At 38.9% G+C, this 15,005-nt stretch overlaps 2 protein-coding genes across 2 annotated transcripts; both read right to left on the bottom strand.

The window, feature by feature from the left end:
• Positions 1-756: 756 nt before the first annotated feature.
• Positions 757-1,689, bottom strand: LOC139179306 (olfactory receptor 5AP2-like). Its single transcript, XM_070778517.1, has one exon. The coding sequence runs from the start codon at positions 1,687-1,689 to the stop codon at positions 757-759; it is 933 nt and encodes a 310-aa protein (XP_070634618.1).
• A 9,663-nt stretch (positions 1,690-11,352) lies between these two features.
• Positions 11,353-12,291, bottom strand: LOC139179307 (olfactory receptor 5W2-like). Its single transcript, XM_070778518.1, has one exon. It carries the CDS (start codon positions 12,289-12,291, stop codon positions 11,353-11,355), a length of 939 nt encoding a protein of 312 aa, XP_070634619.1.
• Between the last annotated feature and the right edge of the window lie 2,714 nt (positions 12,292-15,005).

Genomic DNA, 15,005 nt, shown 5'->3' on the forward strand with positions numbered 1-15,005 from the left:
AAATGAGAAACAAATAAAAAAAGAGATAAACAAATAGTAAGAATATGAAATATAGAATATTATATGAAGGGTAAATATACTCCTGAGGAAAAAATATAAAAGTTCAAATTTATTTCATTTAGCCTATTTCCTATTAGTAGATATTTAGATTATTTTCCCTGATGCTGGGAAAGATTGTAGAGGGGAGGAGAAGGGGATGACAGAGAATGAGATGGTTGGATGGCGTCACTGATTCGGTGACATGAGTTTGAGTAAGCTCTGGGAGTTGGTGATGGACAGGGAAGCCTGGTGTGCTGCTGTCCATGGGGTTGCAAAGAGTAGTACACAACTAAACAAATGAACTGAACTGAACTGATTATAAGCTCTGATGCAATAAATACTTTGAAAGTGGTAAACTTTTGCAGGTTCAATTGCTAGACTTACTGGTTTAAATGATACCTGCATATTTAATTTTCAAATTCCAGGTGAATTATATATTTCATTCAAATAATAGCAAATTATCTTCCATAAAGAAGACTAATTTAAACTTCCACCAACAATGAATGAGTGTGAAAAAAAATCAACCTTAAAATGATAAAGAGTTAGACATATGTAACAGAGCCTGTCTCTAATATTAGCCTCTGGCCCAATTTTGTGGTTGAGGCTTCATTGCCTGTAGAATTAGGGAACACCCATATTAAACTGACTTTTCCATTAGTTAAAACTAAAGGTCAAGAAACAAGGTAGAAAAGTTATCAGCCTCAGTTTCATCCTTTCTTAAGAAAGAAATTTCCTGCTAATCATTTTTCTAAAAGCATTTTTCACATCTTTGTTCCTCAGACTGTAAATCAGGGGGTTCAGCATAGGTATAATCAATGTATAGAACACAGAGGTCACTTTATCAATATCCAGTGAATGGCCAGCACCGGGACGCAAATAAATGAAGATCAGGGTACCATGGTAGATAGAGACCACAATCAGATGGGACGCACAAGTGGAGAATCCTTTTCTTCTTCCTTTGGCAGAACCTGTTTTAAGAATGGCCGCTATGATGAGGATATAAGAAGGGAGAACTGTTAGAAGGCAGAGGGCTTCCACTAAACTAGCAAAGACCACCAGTACAATGTCATGGATGTAGGCGTCAGTGCAGGACAGAGAGAAGAGAGGGGAGATGTCACAAAAGAAATGGTTAATTTCATTGGAGCAGAAAGACAGGTGAAAGGTATTAGTGGTGTGAATCACTGAGCTCATGGTGCCCCCTAAAAATGCTCCAATTGCAAGCTGGCAGCAAATCTTCTTGGACATAATAACAGTGTAAAGCAGGGGGTTGCAGATGGCTATATACCGGTCATAAGCCATGACAGTCAAGAGAAAAGACTCTGTGTCCACCAAAAAGCAGAAGAAATATAACTGTGCAGCACAGCCGTTGTAAGAAATGGTCTTCTCATCAGAAACTAAGTCCACAAGTAACTTGGGGGCAATGACTGAAGAGTAGCAGGCGTCTACGAAAGACAAGATGCAGAGAAAAAAGTACATAGGGGTGTGCAAAGGGGGACTGGCTGTGATTAATAAAATCATCCCAAGGTTGCCCATCAGGGTAACAGAGTAGATGGACAAAAACACAGCAAAAAGAACACTCTGCAGTTCTGGGTGGTCACTGAATCCCAAGAGAAAGAACTGTGTCTTCCCAGTGCTGTTCTCCACCTCCATTCTCTGCAGGGTTCCTGGAGGTTGGGATTTCAGCAGGGTACCGATGGGGATGTTGATAATAACCTGAAGATTATCTACAAAGAAAAATAATTAAAGTAGTTAGAATAGTAATTCTAAATCCACTTGGGTACCCTCATAACACTTAGGCATAAATAAAATTTAGTATAAGCATAGCTTTTCAACTGAAATACTTTTTTAAAAATTAGTTATTTGCTTTTTTTTTTTTTTTTTTTTAATGTTTGGCAGAGACATGTAGCTTGCAGGACCTTAGTTCCCTATGAGCAATGGAACCCATCTACTTTATACTGAAAGAACAAAGTCTTAACCACTGGATGGCCAGGGAATTCCCTGAGATAGTTTATTTAATTTAATTGATTGTTTATACTTCTATTTCTTAAAGATATATATATATATCAGTTCAGTTCAGTCACTCAGTCGTGCTTAAAATATATATATTATATATATATATATAATTTATTAAATGAGACACCATAATTTATTAAATGAGACACCATCAAACCAGCCGGTGAACTCTGAATTTCTTAATTTCATCAACTTTCTCATCTGTCACCAACATCAAGTGATTGAGGTTAGTTACATTGATACATAGCAAACTGAGTAACTAGCCTCTCTTTCCCTTTGTGGTAGGTTTATTTACACAACAAATAGATACATTTCTATTTCAGTTGAAGCCTTATACATGTAGAGGAGTAGAAGTTCTTTATTTCTCACCTTGAGCTGAGAATTTGCCTCTGAGGACTAAAGAAACTAGTTAAAGTTTCTTGAAATCCACTGATGAAATAGAAGGAGGTAAGATTCAGAATTAGTTATGTAAGTAACTAAATCCTAACTCTGCCACTTAGCAGTTATAAAGTCTTTGACAGGCCAAGCAATCACAGAATTTTAGCTTCATCACCTATAAAATGAAAAGGACAGTGCCTTCCTCATCAAATCGTATTACATTTCCTTCTAGTCCCAATATCTTCACCATCTTGTTCATTCACTGTTCTTTTTTTTTTTAATTTAAATGTATTTATTTTAATTGAAGGCTAATTACTTTACAATATTGTATTGGTTCTGCCACACATCAACATGAATCCACCACAGGCGTACACGTGTTCCCCATCCTGAACCCCCCTCCCAGCTCCCTCCCCGTACCATCCCTCTGGGTCATCCCAGTGCACCAGCCCCAAGCATCCTGTATCGAACCTGGACTGGCAATCCATTTCTTATATGATATTATACATGTTTCAATGCCATTCCCCCAAATCATCCCACCTCTCCTTCTCCCACAGAGTCCAAAAGACTGTTCAATACATCTGTGTCTCTTTTGCTGTCTTGCATACAAGATTATCGTTACCATCTTTCTAAATTCCATGTATTAGTATACGGTATTGGTGTTTTTCTTTCTGGTTTACTTTACTCTGTACAATGGCTCCAGTTTCATCCACCTCATTAGAACTGATTCAAAGGTATTCTTTTTAATGGCTGAGTAATACTCCATTGTGTATATGTACCACAGCTTTCTTTTCCATTCATCTGCTGATGGACATCTAGGTTGCTTTCATGTCCTGGCTATTATAAACAGTGCTGCGATGAACATTGGGGTACACGTGTCTCTTTCCATTCTGGTTTCCTTGGTGTGTATGCTCAGCAGTGGGATTGCTGGGTCATAAGGCAGTTCTATTTCCAGTTTTTTAAGGAATATCTACACTGTTCTCCATAGTGGCTGTACTAGTTTGCATTCCCACCAACAGTGTAAGAGGGTTCCCTTTTCTCCACACCCTCTCCAGCATTTATTGCTTGTAGACTTTTGGATTGCAGCCATTCTGACTGGTGTGAAATGGTACCTCATTGTGGTTTTGATTTGCATTTCTCTGATACATTTCTCTGATAATGAGTGATGTTGAGCATCTTTTCATGTGTTTGTTAGTCATCTGTATGTCTTCTTTGGAGAAATGTCTGTTTAGTTCTTTGGCCCATTTTTTGATTGGGTCGTTTATTTTTCTGGAATTGAGCTGCAGAAATTGCTTGTATATTTTTGAGATTAGTTGCTTGTCAGTTGCTTCATTTGCTATTATTTTCTCCCGTTCTGAAGGCTGTCTTTTCACCTTGCTTATAGTTTCCTTTGTTGTGCAGAAGCTTCTAAAGTTGACAACATAGTAATTCTGTGGAATTCCATATATCTTCTTTATGTTATCTGAAATCCAAGCTATGAAATACAACTAGAGAAATCCAAATGCTTGTTTATTAAATTCATCTAGGCAATACAATAATAATATTCAGGAATCTTGGATGGCCCCTTTGATTAAAATGATAAAAGATGTTATAAATGCTCACCTACCCACCTCTCTGTGTTATCTCTGCACTTCCTTGTCATTGCTTTAGTCCACAGCTCTGTAAATTGTAGATAACACATAGCAGTGCAAGTGACACTTGTCTATAGACAGGCCCATTTTGCCCAGGATAGAGATAATTGATTTCTCTCCCTGCCGATGGTAAAAATCCAGCTTTACATCTATTTGTCAGTTTATTTGTGAATTCCTGATTCACAATATTGTGGTTCTTTGAATTATGTTGTACACATTTCATAACATGTTACATATTGAATAAAGTGAGTACAATCTCTGATGCCTGTACATGCTATATGCATTGTTATTGTTCTTCAGTCATTAAATAGTGTTTGATTCTTTTCTTTTTTTAAATTTTATTTTATTTTTAAACTTTACATAATTGTATTAGTTTTGCCAAATATCAAAATGAATCCGCCACAGGTATACATGTGTTCCCCATCCTGAACCCTCCTCCCTCCCCATACCATCCCTCTGGGTCGTCCCAGTGCACTAGCCCCAAGCATCCAGTATCGTGCGTCGAACCTGGACTGGCATCTTGTTTCATACATGATATTTTACATGTTTGATTCTTTAGGATTCCAGGGACTGCAGCGTGCCAGGTCTCCCTGTACCTCACTGTTCCTGCCTATAAAAGTTAGAGATAAGTTAAATTTGTGTGCATATATTTTATATACACATATATATTTTTCTTTAACAATTTACATTATTCATGGCTCTTACAAACTCAGTATTTAAATAACTTCAGATTTGAAAACATTTTCATTGTCATCTCATATTCTCTGTCTCAGAACATAATCTAAGCACATTACTAAAATCTTAACCTCCCATCCTATCCTCAATTTGTTCCAAGATCTTAACAAAACTAAATGTCTTATTAAAACTGTGTATACATTTAGAGTTAATAAGCACAACTATCTGTGAAGCGATTTTTGGGGTACGGAAAATGAACCACAGCCACACTGCATTGCTCAACACCTATTTTTCTGCATCTGTTCTGTTTCTAGGTAGATTAGGCAAATTCTGGGTAAAGGTGTGTATCTGACATTAATGCATTTGCATCTTATAATTTTCAAAGTAACCTTTCTCATCGAATTTAATTCTCACAGTTCTTTAAACAGTGCTAATCATCTCTCCATTTTATTGAGGAGGAATTGATGATTTCAGCCCAATGAATAGTCCAGGACTGCATAGCTTTGCAATCCAAGAACAGGTCCAGAGTTTGGACATTCTGTACACTGGACATTCTTCAATAAACACTACCTTCCCAGAAATGGAAATGTTAGAAATGGTGGAGCTTAGAAGATGACTCTAAATAATATAGTTATTTCCCCAAAACTCAATGTGCTCACCTGCCAGGGAAGTCCTTAGTCACTTTTTCTTTTTTCATTTTCTTTTAATTTCTTTAAGCTTTTTATTTTGTATTGAGGTATATCTGATTAACAAACAATGCTGTGGTAGTTTAAGGTGAACAGAGAAGGACTCAGCCATACACATGCACATGTCCATCCCCCTCAAACTTCCGTCCTTCCAGGCAGCCACGTAACATTGCACAGAGTTCCCTGTGCTGTACAGTAGGTCCTTGCTGATTGTCCATTTTTACTACAGCGGTGTGTGCATGCTCACCCCCAGGTCCCATTCTCCTCCCGCTACTCTTTTCCACTGGTAACCATAAGGTCATTCTCTGAGTCTGTAAGTCTCTGTTTTTATACGTTCACTGTATCAACTCTTCTTGGGTTCTGCATATAAAGGATGTCATATGATATTTCTCCTTCTCTGTCTGAATTACTTCACTCAGTCTGACCTCTCTAGGTCCATGCATGCTGCTGCAAATGGCACTATTGCATTATTTTTAATGGCTGAGTAATATCATCATTTTTTAAAGCATTTTTTCCTTCTCCCTTAAAGTCAGCCCTCTTATCTGCCTGAATCCTTTTGCTTGTGTATTGACAGTTGTTGGTATCAATGCATTACCATAAGATAGGACAAATAATATAAAAATCAATTCAGCTGTAGTTGATATATAGCTCCATCCATTCTTAAAAATAAATAATATATAATGAGCACAGTGTTTAATTCTGATTCCTAGTCAGAGTCCAGTGATGGTGAGGTTTGTTTTAAGGTTTGCTCTTGTTGTTGTTTAGTTGCAAAGTCTTGTCCTGCTCTTTTGCGACCCCGTGGACTGTAGCCCACCAGGCTTCTCTGTCCTTGCAGTTTCCCAGGCAAGAATCCTGGAGTGGGTTGCCATTTCCTTCTCCAGGGGATCTTCCTGATGCAGAGATCACACCATGTCTCCTGCGTGGGCAGGCAGATTCTCTAACACTATCATGTGTCAAACATTAGGGTTTTGTTTCTGCTGTTGTTTTTGTTAGATATATTTTCAGAATTTAAAACCTGTATTACCCTAAGTATGTTTATCCTCCAAACATCGGTTTATATGTGTAAAATAAGCGAGCTTCCCTAGTGCCTCAGAGAAGAAGAGTCTGCCTGCAATACAGCAGACCTGGGTTTGATCTCTAGGTTGGGAAGATCCCCTGGAGAAGGAAATAAGAACCCACTCCAGTATTCTTGCCTGGCAAAACCCATCAACAAGGAGCCTGGCAGGTTATAGTCCATGGGGTCTCAAAGAGTTGGACATGACTGAGCTGTTAGTAAAAAAAAAAAAAAAAAGTAAGATAAAGCACTTAAAACCCCATCAAGTTCTAATAGCCTAGGATTAAGGTAAGAACACTTACCAAATTATTATCTTTTTCCTTCACCTTCTTACTACACTGTTGTCAGTATCAGTTCATTTTTCACGGGAAAAATCAACTTTAGGACTTAAAGATTTAAAAAGAAAAACTGATCCATTGTCTAATTTTTGCAACCTGATTTGGGCGGGTCTTCTGTGTTCATAGAAGAAATCTGTGCCTTCCTTAGGAAGGCTGCAGTTCCTTAGGGTAATGCAAGATCTTTTATATATTGCTTTGGAGCTTTTGAGATTAGCTTTCTAATCTCAGATCTCAGGATCACACACTCTGATACCCAAATCCCAAAGGGAAAACTTACCTGAGCAATTAGAGTTCTACTGAGGAGTCGAGTACACACCAAGGAAATGATGTAATGTGTTTTTCTATATCTTAAGAACATCTCAAGCAAAAATATATTATGACTTTCAAAATGGTAGATTGTTATACATAAAGTTGGAGGATGATAGTTGCTATCTGATTTGACCTGTTCAAAGCAATTTATCAATTAATAGAAGTTCTACATGACAGGACAGTGGTGAACTGAAATGAAGCCAAATATACCCATACACGAATTGAGAATTAGAAGGTCTTTAAGTAGACATTGTCAACCAAAAGATAATATGGTCACAACCTAAAAGTGGAGATTTTACTTGATGGGAATGTTAAGGCCTCTGAGGCCAGGAGGCAGCATCTCAGTAGTCATGAGAAAACCACTCAAGAGGCAGGAGGGGGAGTCAGGCTACACCCAAGTTTGCAACAAAGGGGACAGGGAATCGGAACATCAGAGACGATTGTGAGGTAGAGAAAATCAGATATCAAGTTAAGGAGTTTATTTTTCGTCTACATATGGAAAGATGCACGCCTCTGGGCTCACTGAATTCACTCCTTTCATATGCACTTCAGCTCAGTTCAGTTCAGTCACTCAGTCCTGTCCAGACCCCATGGCCTGCAGCACGCCGGGCTTCCTTGTCCATCACCAGCTCCTGGAGCTTGCTATCTGGAGCCAAATTCTGTCTCCTGATTGTTTGCATCCTTAATTCCTCACTCACCTTAAGATGTGGCCGATGTGGCAGATGGCTGCTGCGTGCATTCCCTGAGCTTTCAGCAAACAGCTGTGTGGGTGGCAGCTTCTGCTGGCTCTCAGTTTTGAGAGCCCTCATTCACATTTGGAGGCCAGAAATCATGGATGGCTGTGACATTTCTTTTTTATGGATATGACAACAGACATTTAATTTCACTGCATGAGAAAGTCAATGATGAATGAGACTGACTCCAATATGTGTTATCTGTGTATCACGTTCAAGTAGAATTTTGGCCATCCAAGGTCAGAATTGACCTGATAATCCTAACTCAATACAAACATTACTCTAAGTATGTGTGCCAGCTGGTGTTCTGGATACAAAACAGAGAAAGGGAGGGTAAATGGAACTGCATATGAAGAATTTGGCAAACAGAGAATACTGAATGAGAGACAAATAGGAAAAAAAATAAGAAATTGATTGGAGATTGAAAATTTCATTGTGTGATCGAAGGACTGAAATGAGATTTAGAGCAATGTTGCCTGTGTGTGTGTGTGTGTGTGTGTGTGTGTATGGGCTTCCTTGGTAGCTCAGTGATAAAGAGTCTGCTTGCCAATACAGGAGCCACAGGAGACAGGGGTTCTGTCTTTGGGTTGGGAAGATCCTCTGGAGGAGGAAATGGCAACCCACTCCAGGATCCTTGCTTGGATAATCCAATGGGCAGGGGAGCCTTGTGGGTTACAGTCCTTGGGATCACGAAGAATCAGACACAACTGAGTAACACACAACACAGTAAAATGAAGCACAATGAAATTATAAACGAATGAGAAATTCACACGAATTCCTACAATTTGCAGGTAAGAGAGTGGCCAGATTATTTATGTGAAGCCACGTAAAGAAATACAGAATAACCTTCCTGTGTTTGCTTTACAGACAAGATGGAGGAGCAGTCAGTGTGCCCTCTTTACTCCAGATGGGGCAGAGGGGAGCCTCGCACAGTGGACGGTGCACTGTCTGTAAAGCCAGCCCTCAGCTCACCCATGGCAGTGGAAACTACATGACAGAGAGGGTTCTGTCTATGCAGATCAGTGGTGACATACATAGGCCTTGGCAGATGCAGGCTTCCAGTGGGGAAGAAGGAAATGACAGCCTGAGGGTGATGAGAACCAAACGTTTTGTCTTAAACAGCAGAAAATGGTGTTGGGAATGCAAGTGTGTGCTAAATTAATTGTTTTTTCCTGCATTGGCAGGCAGATTCTTTACCTTCTTAGTCACCAGTATATATAAATATGGGCTTAGCAGGAAACACTGGTTTAATCCCTGGGTCAGAAAGATCCCCTGAAGAAGGAAATGGCAGCCCACTCTAGTATACTTGCCTGGGAAATCCCATGGACAAAGAAGCATGGTCCATGGAGCTCACAAAAGAGTCACATGTGACTTAGTGATTAAATAACAACAAACGTATGCAAAAAAAAAGTGATATGAATCACTTTGCTGTACACCTGTAACTAATACAACTTTGTCAATCAACTATATTTTAATTAAAAAAAATAGATTTCCAAGAACCTGAAATTGTGTTTCATTTTTACAGCTGGATTAATTGCTAATTGGATACCAGGAGTGCAGAGTTTGAAATTTTGTTTAGAATATTATTCCAATTTATTTCATAGCTATGTAGAGAGACGGCATAAATCATCACATAGCATGCTAACATAACTACTGCTTCTTTCTCCCCAGACCACCCCCCACAAGGGGAATATATTTTTATTAATAGCTCTTCTTTTACAACTTAAATTATATCAACAGGGCATTCAGTTTCTTTTATCTTTTTCGTTTCTTTTTTTTCAATTTTACCTAGTGTAATGCTATGAACCCCCTGGGGAGATGAAATTGTCCACTGGAAAAAAATGCACAAACTAAAAGTTGAGAGTTATATTTTATTGGGCAGACACTCTGAGGACTTCAAGCCTGGGACACAGCATCTCAGATAGTGCTAAGAAACTGTTCTGCAGAGGCGAGTTCTGAAGAGGCAAGGGGGAGCCAGGAGAGATAGAAGATCTTGCAACAAAAGATCAGATAATCAGAACACCAAAAGATTATTGTTAATAAAAGAAAAACAGACAAACTAAAGAATTTAGCACTTTTTCTGTATATAAGAAGATGCAATAGTTTGGGCTCACTGACACTGTTCCTTTGATATGCACCTTCGCTATCTTGAGAGTCCCTTGGACAACAAGGAGGTCCAACCAGTCCATCCTAAAGGAAATCAAGCCTGAATATCCATTGGTAGGACTGATGCTGAAGCTGAAGCTCCAATACTTTGGCCACCTGATGGAAAGAACTGACTCACTGGAAAAGACCCTGATGCTGGGAAAGAGTCAAGGCAGGAGGAGAAGGGGTTGACAGAGGATGAGATGGTTGGAATGGCATCACCAACTCAAGGGACATGAGTTTGAGTAATCTCCGGGAGTTGGTGATGGACAGGAAGGCCTGGTGTGCTGCAGTCCATGAGGTCGCAAAGATTTGGACATGACTAAGCTAACTGAACTGAACTGAATTTAGCTATCTGGGGCCAGCCTATCTTGAGAAAGCCTATTCTGTGCTTTCTCATCCGGAGTCCCCTCAGGGCTCACTGACCAGGCAGCTGTATTATTATGACAGCTTCAGGACTACAACCTCCTTTGTTTACTGATGTGGCAGGCAATAGTTTTCATTAACAAAGTCCTCTCCAGTGGTTTCTGGAAAAACAGGGGATGTTTGGTGATAATAACTGAAGCAGAATGAAGAGAAACTGAGCAGATTTTTACATCAAATGATTCTTGTCCCAGATTCTCATTTTTGCCTAAGGCAAAATAAAACAGTGCAGGTGGATTTCACCTAAAGTGAACAGACTAGAATGAAATTAAGGAAATGATTGTTTTTTTTAATAAATTTACAAAGGTTCAATTTTTTAATTAGTTTTTCAGGCTAATTCATTAAATATTTTTGAATTTCATCCTGAAGGTAAGCATTGTAAATGGTAGACAACAGTGAACTAGACAGGAAGGATCAAACTCAAACTTTTATGGAATATTTAGTCTAGGGAGAGAAATTTCTCATTCAGTCTTACTTACAAATTATTTGCTTCTAAATGTTATGATGGAGCTTTGTTAGGGTGAAACAAATACATGAAAAGGATATAAACAAACCTAATATGACCCACTAATACTCCCATCCGAATCAGCAAGTTTATTAAGCCTATTGTTAAAAAAATAATAATTAAATAGGAGCCTTTAGGAAGGTAAGTCAAATTAACATGGGTCGAGGGTTGCTCTGTGTGTGACATCTCGCTGAGACTTCTCCAAGAAAAGAAAAAAGAGGTGTAAAAAGCCCTCTCTGCAAAACAGAAGAGTGACCCTATTACTACTCTTCCTTAGTTTGGAGAGTTTAGTGTAACGACTGTTCCCTAAACTGATTTAGGTGAAAGTGTAAGTAGTGGAAAATATTCAGAAACTGTACTATATGTCAAAGTTCCTGCACTGCTTCTCTTAGAATCTTTAAATACTTTAGGATGAAAGTACTGTATCACCCAGAACATAATTTAGTGCTGGTTGCTTTTTTTAGGGCACCTTTTACATCCTTATTCCTTAAGCTATAGATCAGTGGGTTTAACATGGGGATGACAACTGTGTAAAAGACAGAGGCCGTTTTGTCTGTGTCCATGGAGTAACTGGAGCTGGGTCTGAAATACATGAACAGGAGTGTGCCATGAAATATAGCCACAGCGGTTAAGTGGGAAGCACATGTAGAGAAAGCTTTGCGTCTCCCCTTGGCTGAGCTCATCCTAAGGATGGTTGTTATGATGTAGCTGTAGGAGAGGAGGACAGTGATAATGCTGGTCCCCAAAACACAACTACTGGATATGAACAGCATTATCTCATTGATGGATGCATCTGAGGAGGAGAGGGCTAATAAGGGTGGAATGTCACAGAAAAAGTGATTGACGATATTGGAATTGCAGAATGACAACTGAAATGCACAACAGGTATGGATTGCTGAATCAACCAAGCCTACGATGTAGGCAACAACCACAAGCTGGGTACAGATTCCCCTGGACATGGCAATTGTATAAAGAAGTGGATTGCAAATGGCCACATAACGGTCATAAGCCATGACAGCCAACATGAGACATTCCACATCTCCAAAGGCTCCAAAAAAGTACATCTGGATGGCACATACATCATATGGAATCCTTTTTTGCTCGGATAAGAAATCAGCCAGCATCTTGGGAGAGATAGTAGAAGAATAGCAGATGTCGCAGAAGGACAGATGGCTCAGGAAGTAATACATGGGTGTGTGCAGTCTGGGGTCCCTCTTGATCAGCAGGACCATCCCGACATTGGCAACTGCAGTTATGCCATAAACCAGCAGGAAGAGCACGAAGAGCCCCTGCTGCACATCTTGTCTACCGGAAAGGCCTAAGAATATGAAGTCAGCAAACACAGTGCAGTTCTCAGCAGTCATCCCTCACATGTGAAAATTCCTAGTTATGAAAAAGGAAATGGAAGTGGAGGGTTAATATCATCTTACTGTCTTAATTGCCAAACTGCTATTTGTTTCTATATTTCAGTAATTAGAAGAAGAGATAAATAATGCTAACATGCCTTGAAGTTAAATTGACCCTTTGGGAAATATTGAAGTTAAATTGACCCTTTGGGAAATATCTCCAACTTAATATAACTGATAAAATGATAATAATAATGATACATTTGTAAACCACTGTACTGTTTGCAGCACAAATTCATCTAAGCTAAATCAGGCTATTTCCACATCAATTTGTATAGCATTTATGACCATTTTTGCTACTTCAATCTAATATTAAAGAATTTATGTCCTCAGATTGAAGGCAAGATTCTTACAATTAGTTGGTCCAGATAACCCTAGTCTTCTGACAAGATCTCTGCTTTGTTTTGTTTCAATGATGAACAGATATTATCATATCCTGTAATAGAGAAATATAGTTAATGAGTGATGTAGATAATGAATATATTGCTTTGCAATTTCTTCATCTTCCATGAGTGTGGAGCAGGGAGAGCTATGGCAAGTTTCTGAACATAACAAGAACTCTTTTTCCCCATTAAACTCTCAGGTCTGTTCAACTTTAGTATATGTGAGACAGACAGTTTGTGAAGACCCACTGGAGCATAAAGGTGATAGCTTTTGGGTAAGAGGGTGGAGGGGTGCCTATGTATGAAGTGTTAGAGTGGAGAGGCAGTCATATTCCAGGGCTGATATTCTCACCTCTGAGAGCTGCTGCTACATAGGGGGGATGATGAAGAATGTCTGGGACCCAGTTGTAGAGATGCTGATACCACAGATGACAGAGAGGCAAGAAAGGCAGTGTGGTTTACTGTGTGGATCCTTCTGACCAAGTCTACCCTTCTTAACATGATATATTTAACACAATTTCAGTTTATGTAAGACAGATGATACAAATACTCATATTTTCACAGTCCCAGAATCTCAGAGACAATCATGCATGAACTGTGTCCCCATCCCAGTCTCTAAAAATTTTAATAGTTTCATTCTTTAATTTGATCCATATTTCTCTTGAATATCTCTGAGGCCAGTCATCCTTGATTTGGGAGTCACTTGTCTTAGGGGGGCCAATTGAATTTTATGTCCCCTTGTTATACTTTGCCCTAACCAACTGTGTGATATACAATGTCATACCCATCCTCTTACATTCTGTGAGAATGTAAGAAAAGTGGAGCTGAGCATAGGGCTTCCCAGGTGGCTCAGTGATATAGAATTTGCCTGCCAGTGCAGGAGATACAGAAGACATGAGTTTGCTCCCTGAACCAGGCAGATCCCCTGGAGGAGGAAATGGCAACTCGCTCCAGTATTCTTGCCTGGGAAATCCCATGGACAGAGGAGCCTGGCAGGCTACAGTCCATGGGATCACAAAAGAGTTGGACTATGTATATTTATCTGTGTATATCTGAAGAATTGATACTTTGAAATTGTGGTGCTGGAGAAGGTTCTTGAGAGTCCTTTGGACTGCAATGAGGTCAAACCAGTTAATCCTAAAGGAAATCAACCTTCAATATTTGCTGGAAGGGCTGAAGCTGAAGCTCCAATATTTTGGCCACCTGACGCAAAGAGCCAACTCATTGGGAAAAAACCCGACTCATTGGAAAAGACCCTGATGCTGGGAAAGATTTAGGGAAAAAGAGAAAGGTACAGCAGAGGATGAGATGGTTAAATAACATCACCAACACAATTTGGTGCAAATGAATTTGAGCAAAATCAGGGAGAGAATGAAGGACTGGGAAGCCTGGTGTGCTACAGTCCGCAGGGTTGCAGAGTCAGACATGACTTAGCAACTGAGCAACAATAACAAATATATTGACTTGAAATAAAGATTGGAAAAAGTAAGTAAAATGAAATTTTGTGTATATTTCATATCTTCCTTTGTTTATATAACATGCTTTCTTTCAAAAAAGGATTAAAAACCTAAGGAAATCTCAAATATATATCAGAGAAACATGAAAGATATCAGTACCTGTCCCAGAATTCCTGACTTGTTTGTTGCATGCAGTTCTATCTGCTGGAGGATTCAGCATTGTCTCCTGCCTGACCTTGATTATATAACCATCTCTGTGTCTGGTCCCTGGGTGGTGAACCCTTGGTCTCTCAGGAATAATTAACAGACATCATGATGTCGTTTATCATCTGGCATTTCATACAAGTAAGTTCATTGTGAATGGAATACAGATACAGTTAAATGATACCAATCACCCAGCATTCTTTATATCCAGTTCACAAATCCCTATACAGGCACTTTATTTTCATTTGGTAAATTACAAAACAAATGCACAACCATTCACCCTTAGATAATATAATTACACAGACACACAGGCATCCCATTAAACACATCCACAAAGCAAAGGTTTTGTAAAACAGCAACTATCTGAACATACATATACTATCCACGGATAACTAGATTTTGTTTTCTACACCACTTGGCTTTTAATTTGTAAATAAAAATGATGTTATAATGAATTATGTAATGAATTATACATATACATATATACATATAACACCACTTAGTGTATATTCAATTATTAATACCATAAAACCTGTGACGTGAGAAAATTAAATATATATAATTTATCATCTTTCTGCATTTTCATATTTTGTGGATCACAGCAAACTGTGGAAAATTCTCAAAGAGA

This window comes from Bos indicus, chromosome 24 (genome assembly GCF_029378745.1).
Source record: "Bos indicus isolate NIAB-ARS_2022 breed Sahiwal x Tharparkar chromosome 24, NIAB-ARS_B.indTharparkar_mat_pri_1.0, whole genome shotgun sequence".
Taxonomy (NCBI): Eukaryota; Metazoa; Chordata; class Mammalia; order Artiodactyla; family Bovidae; genus Bos; species Bos indicus.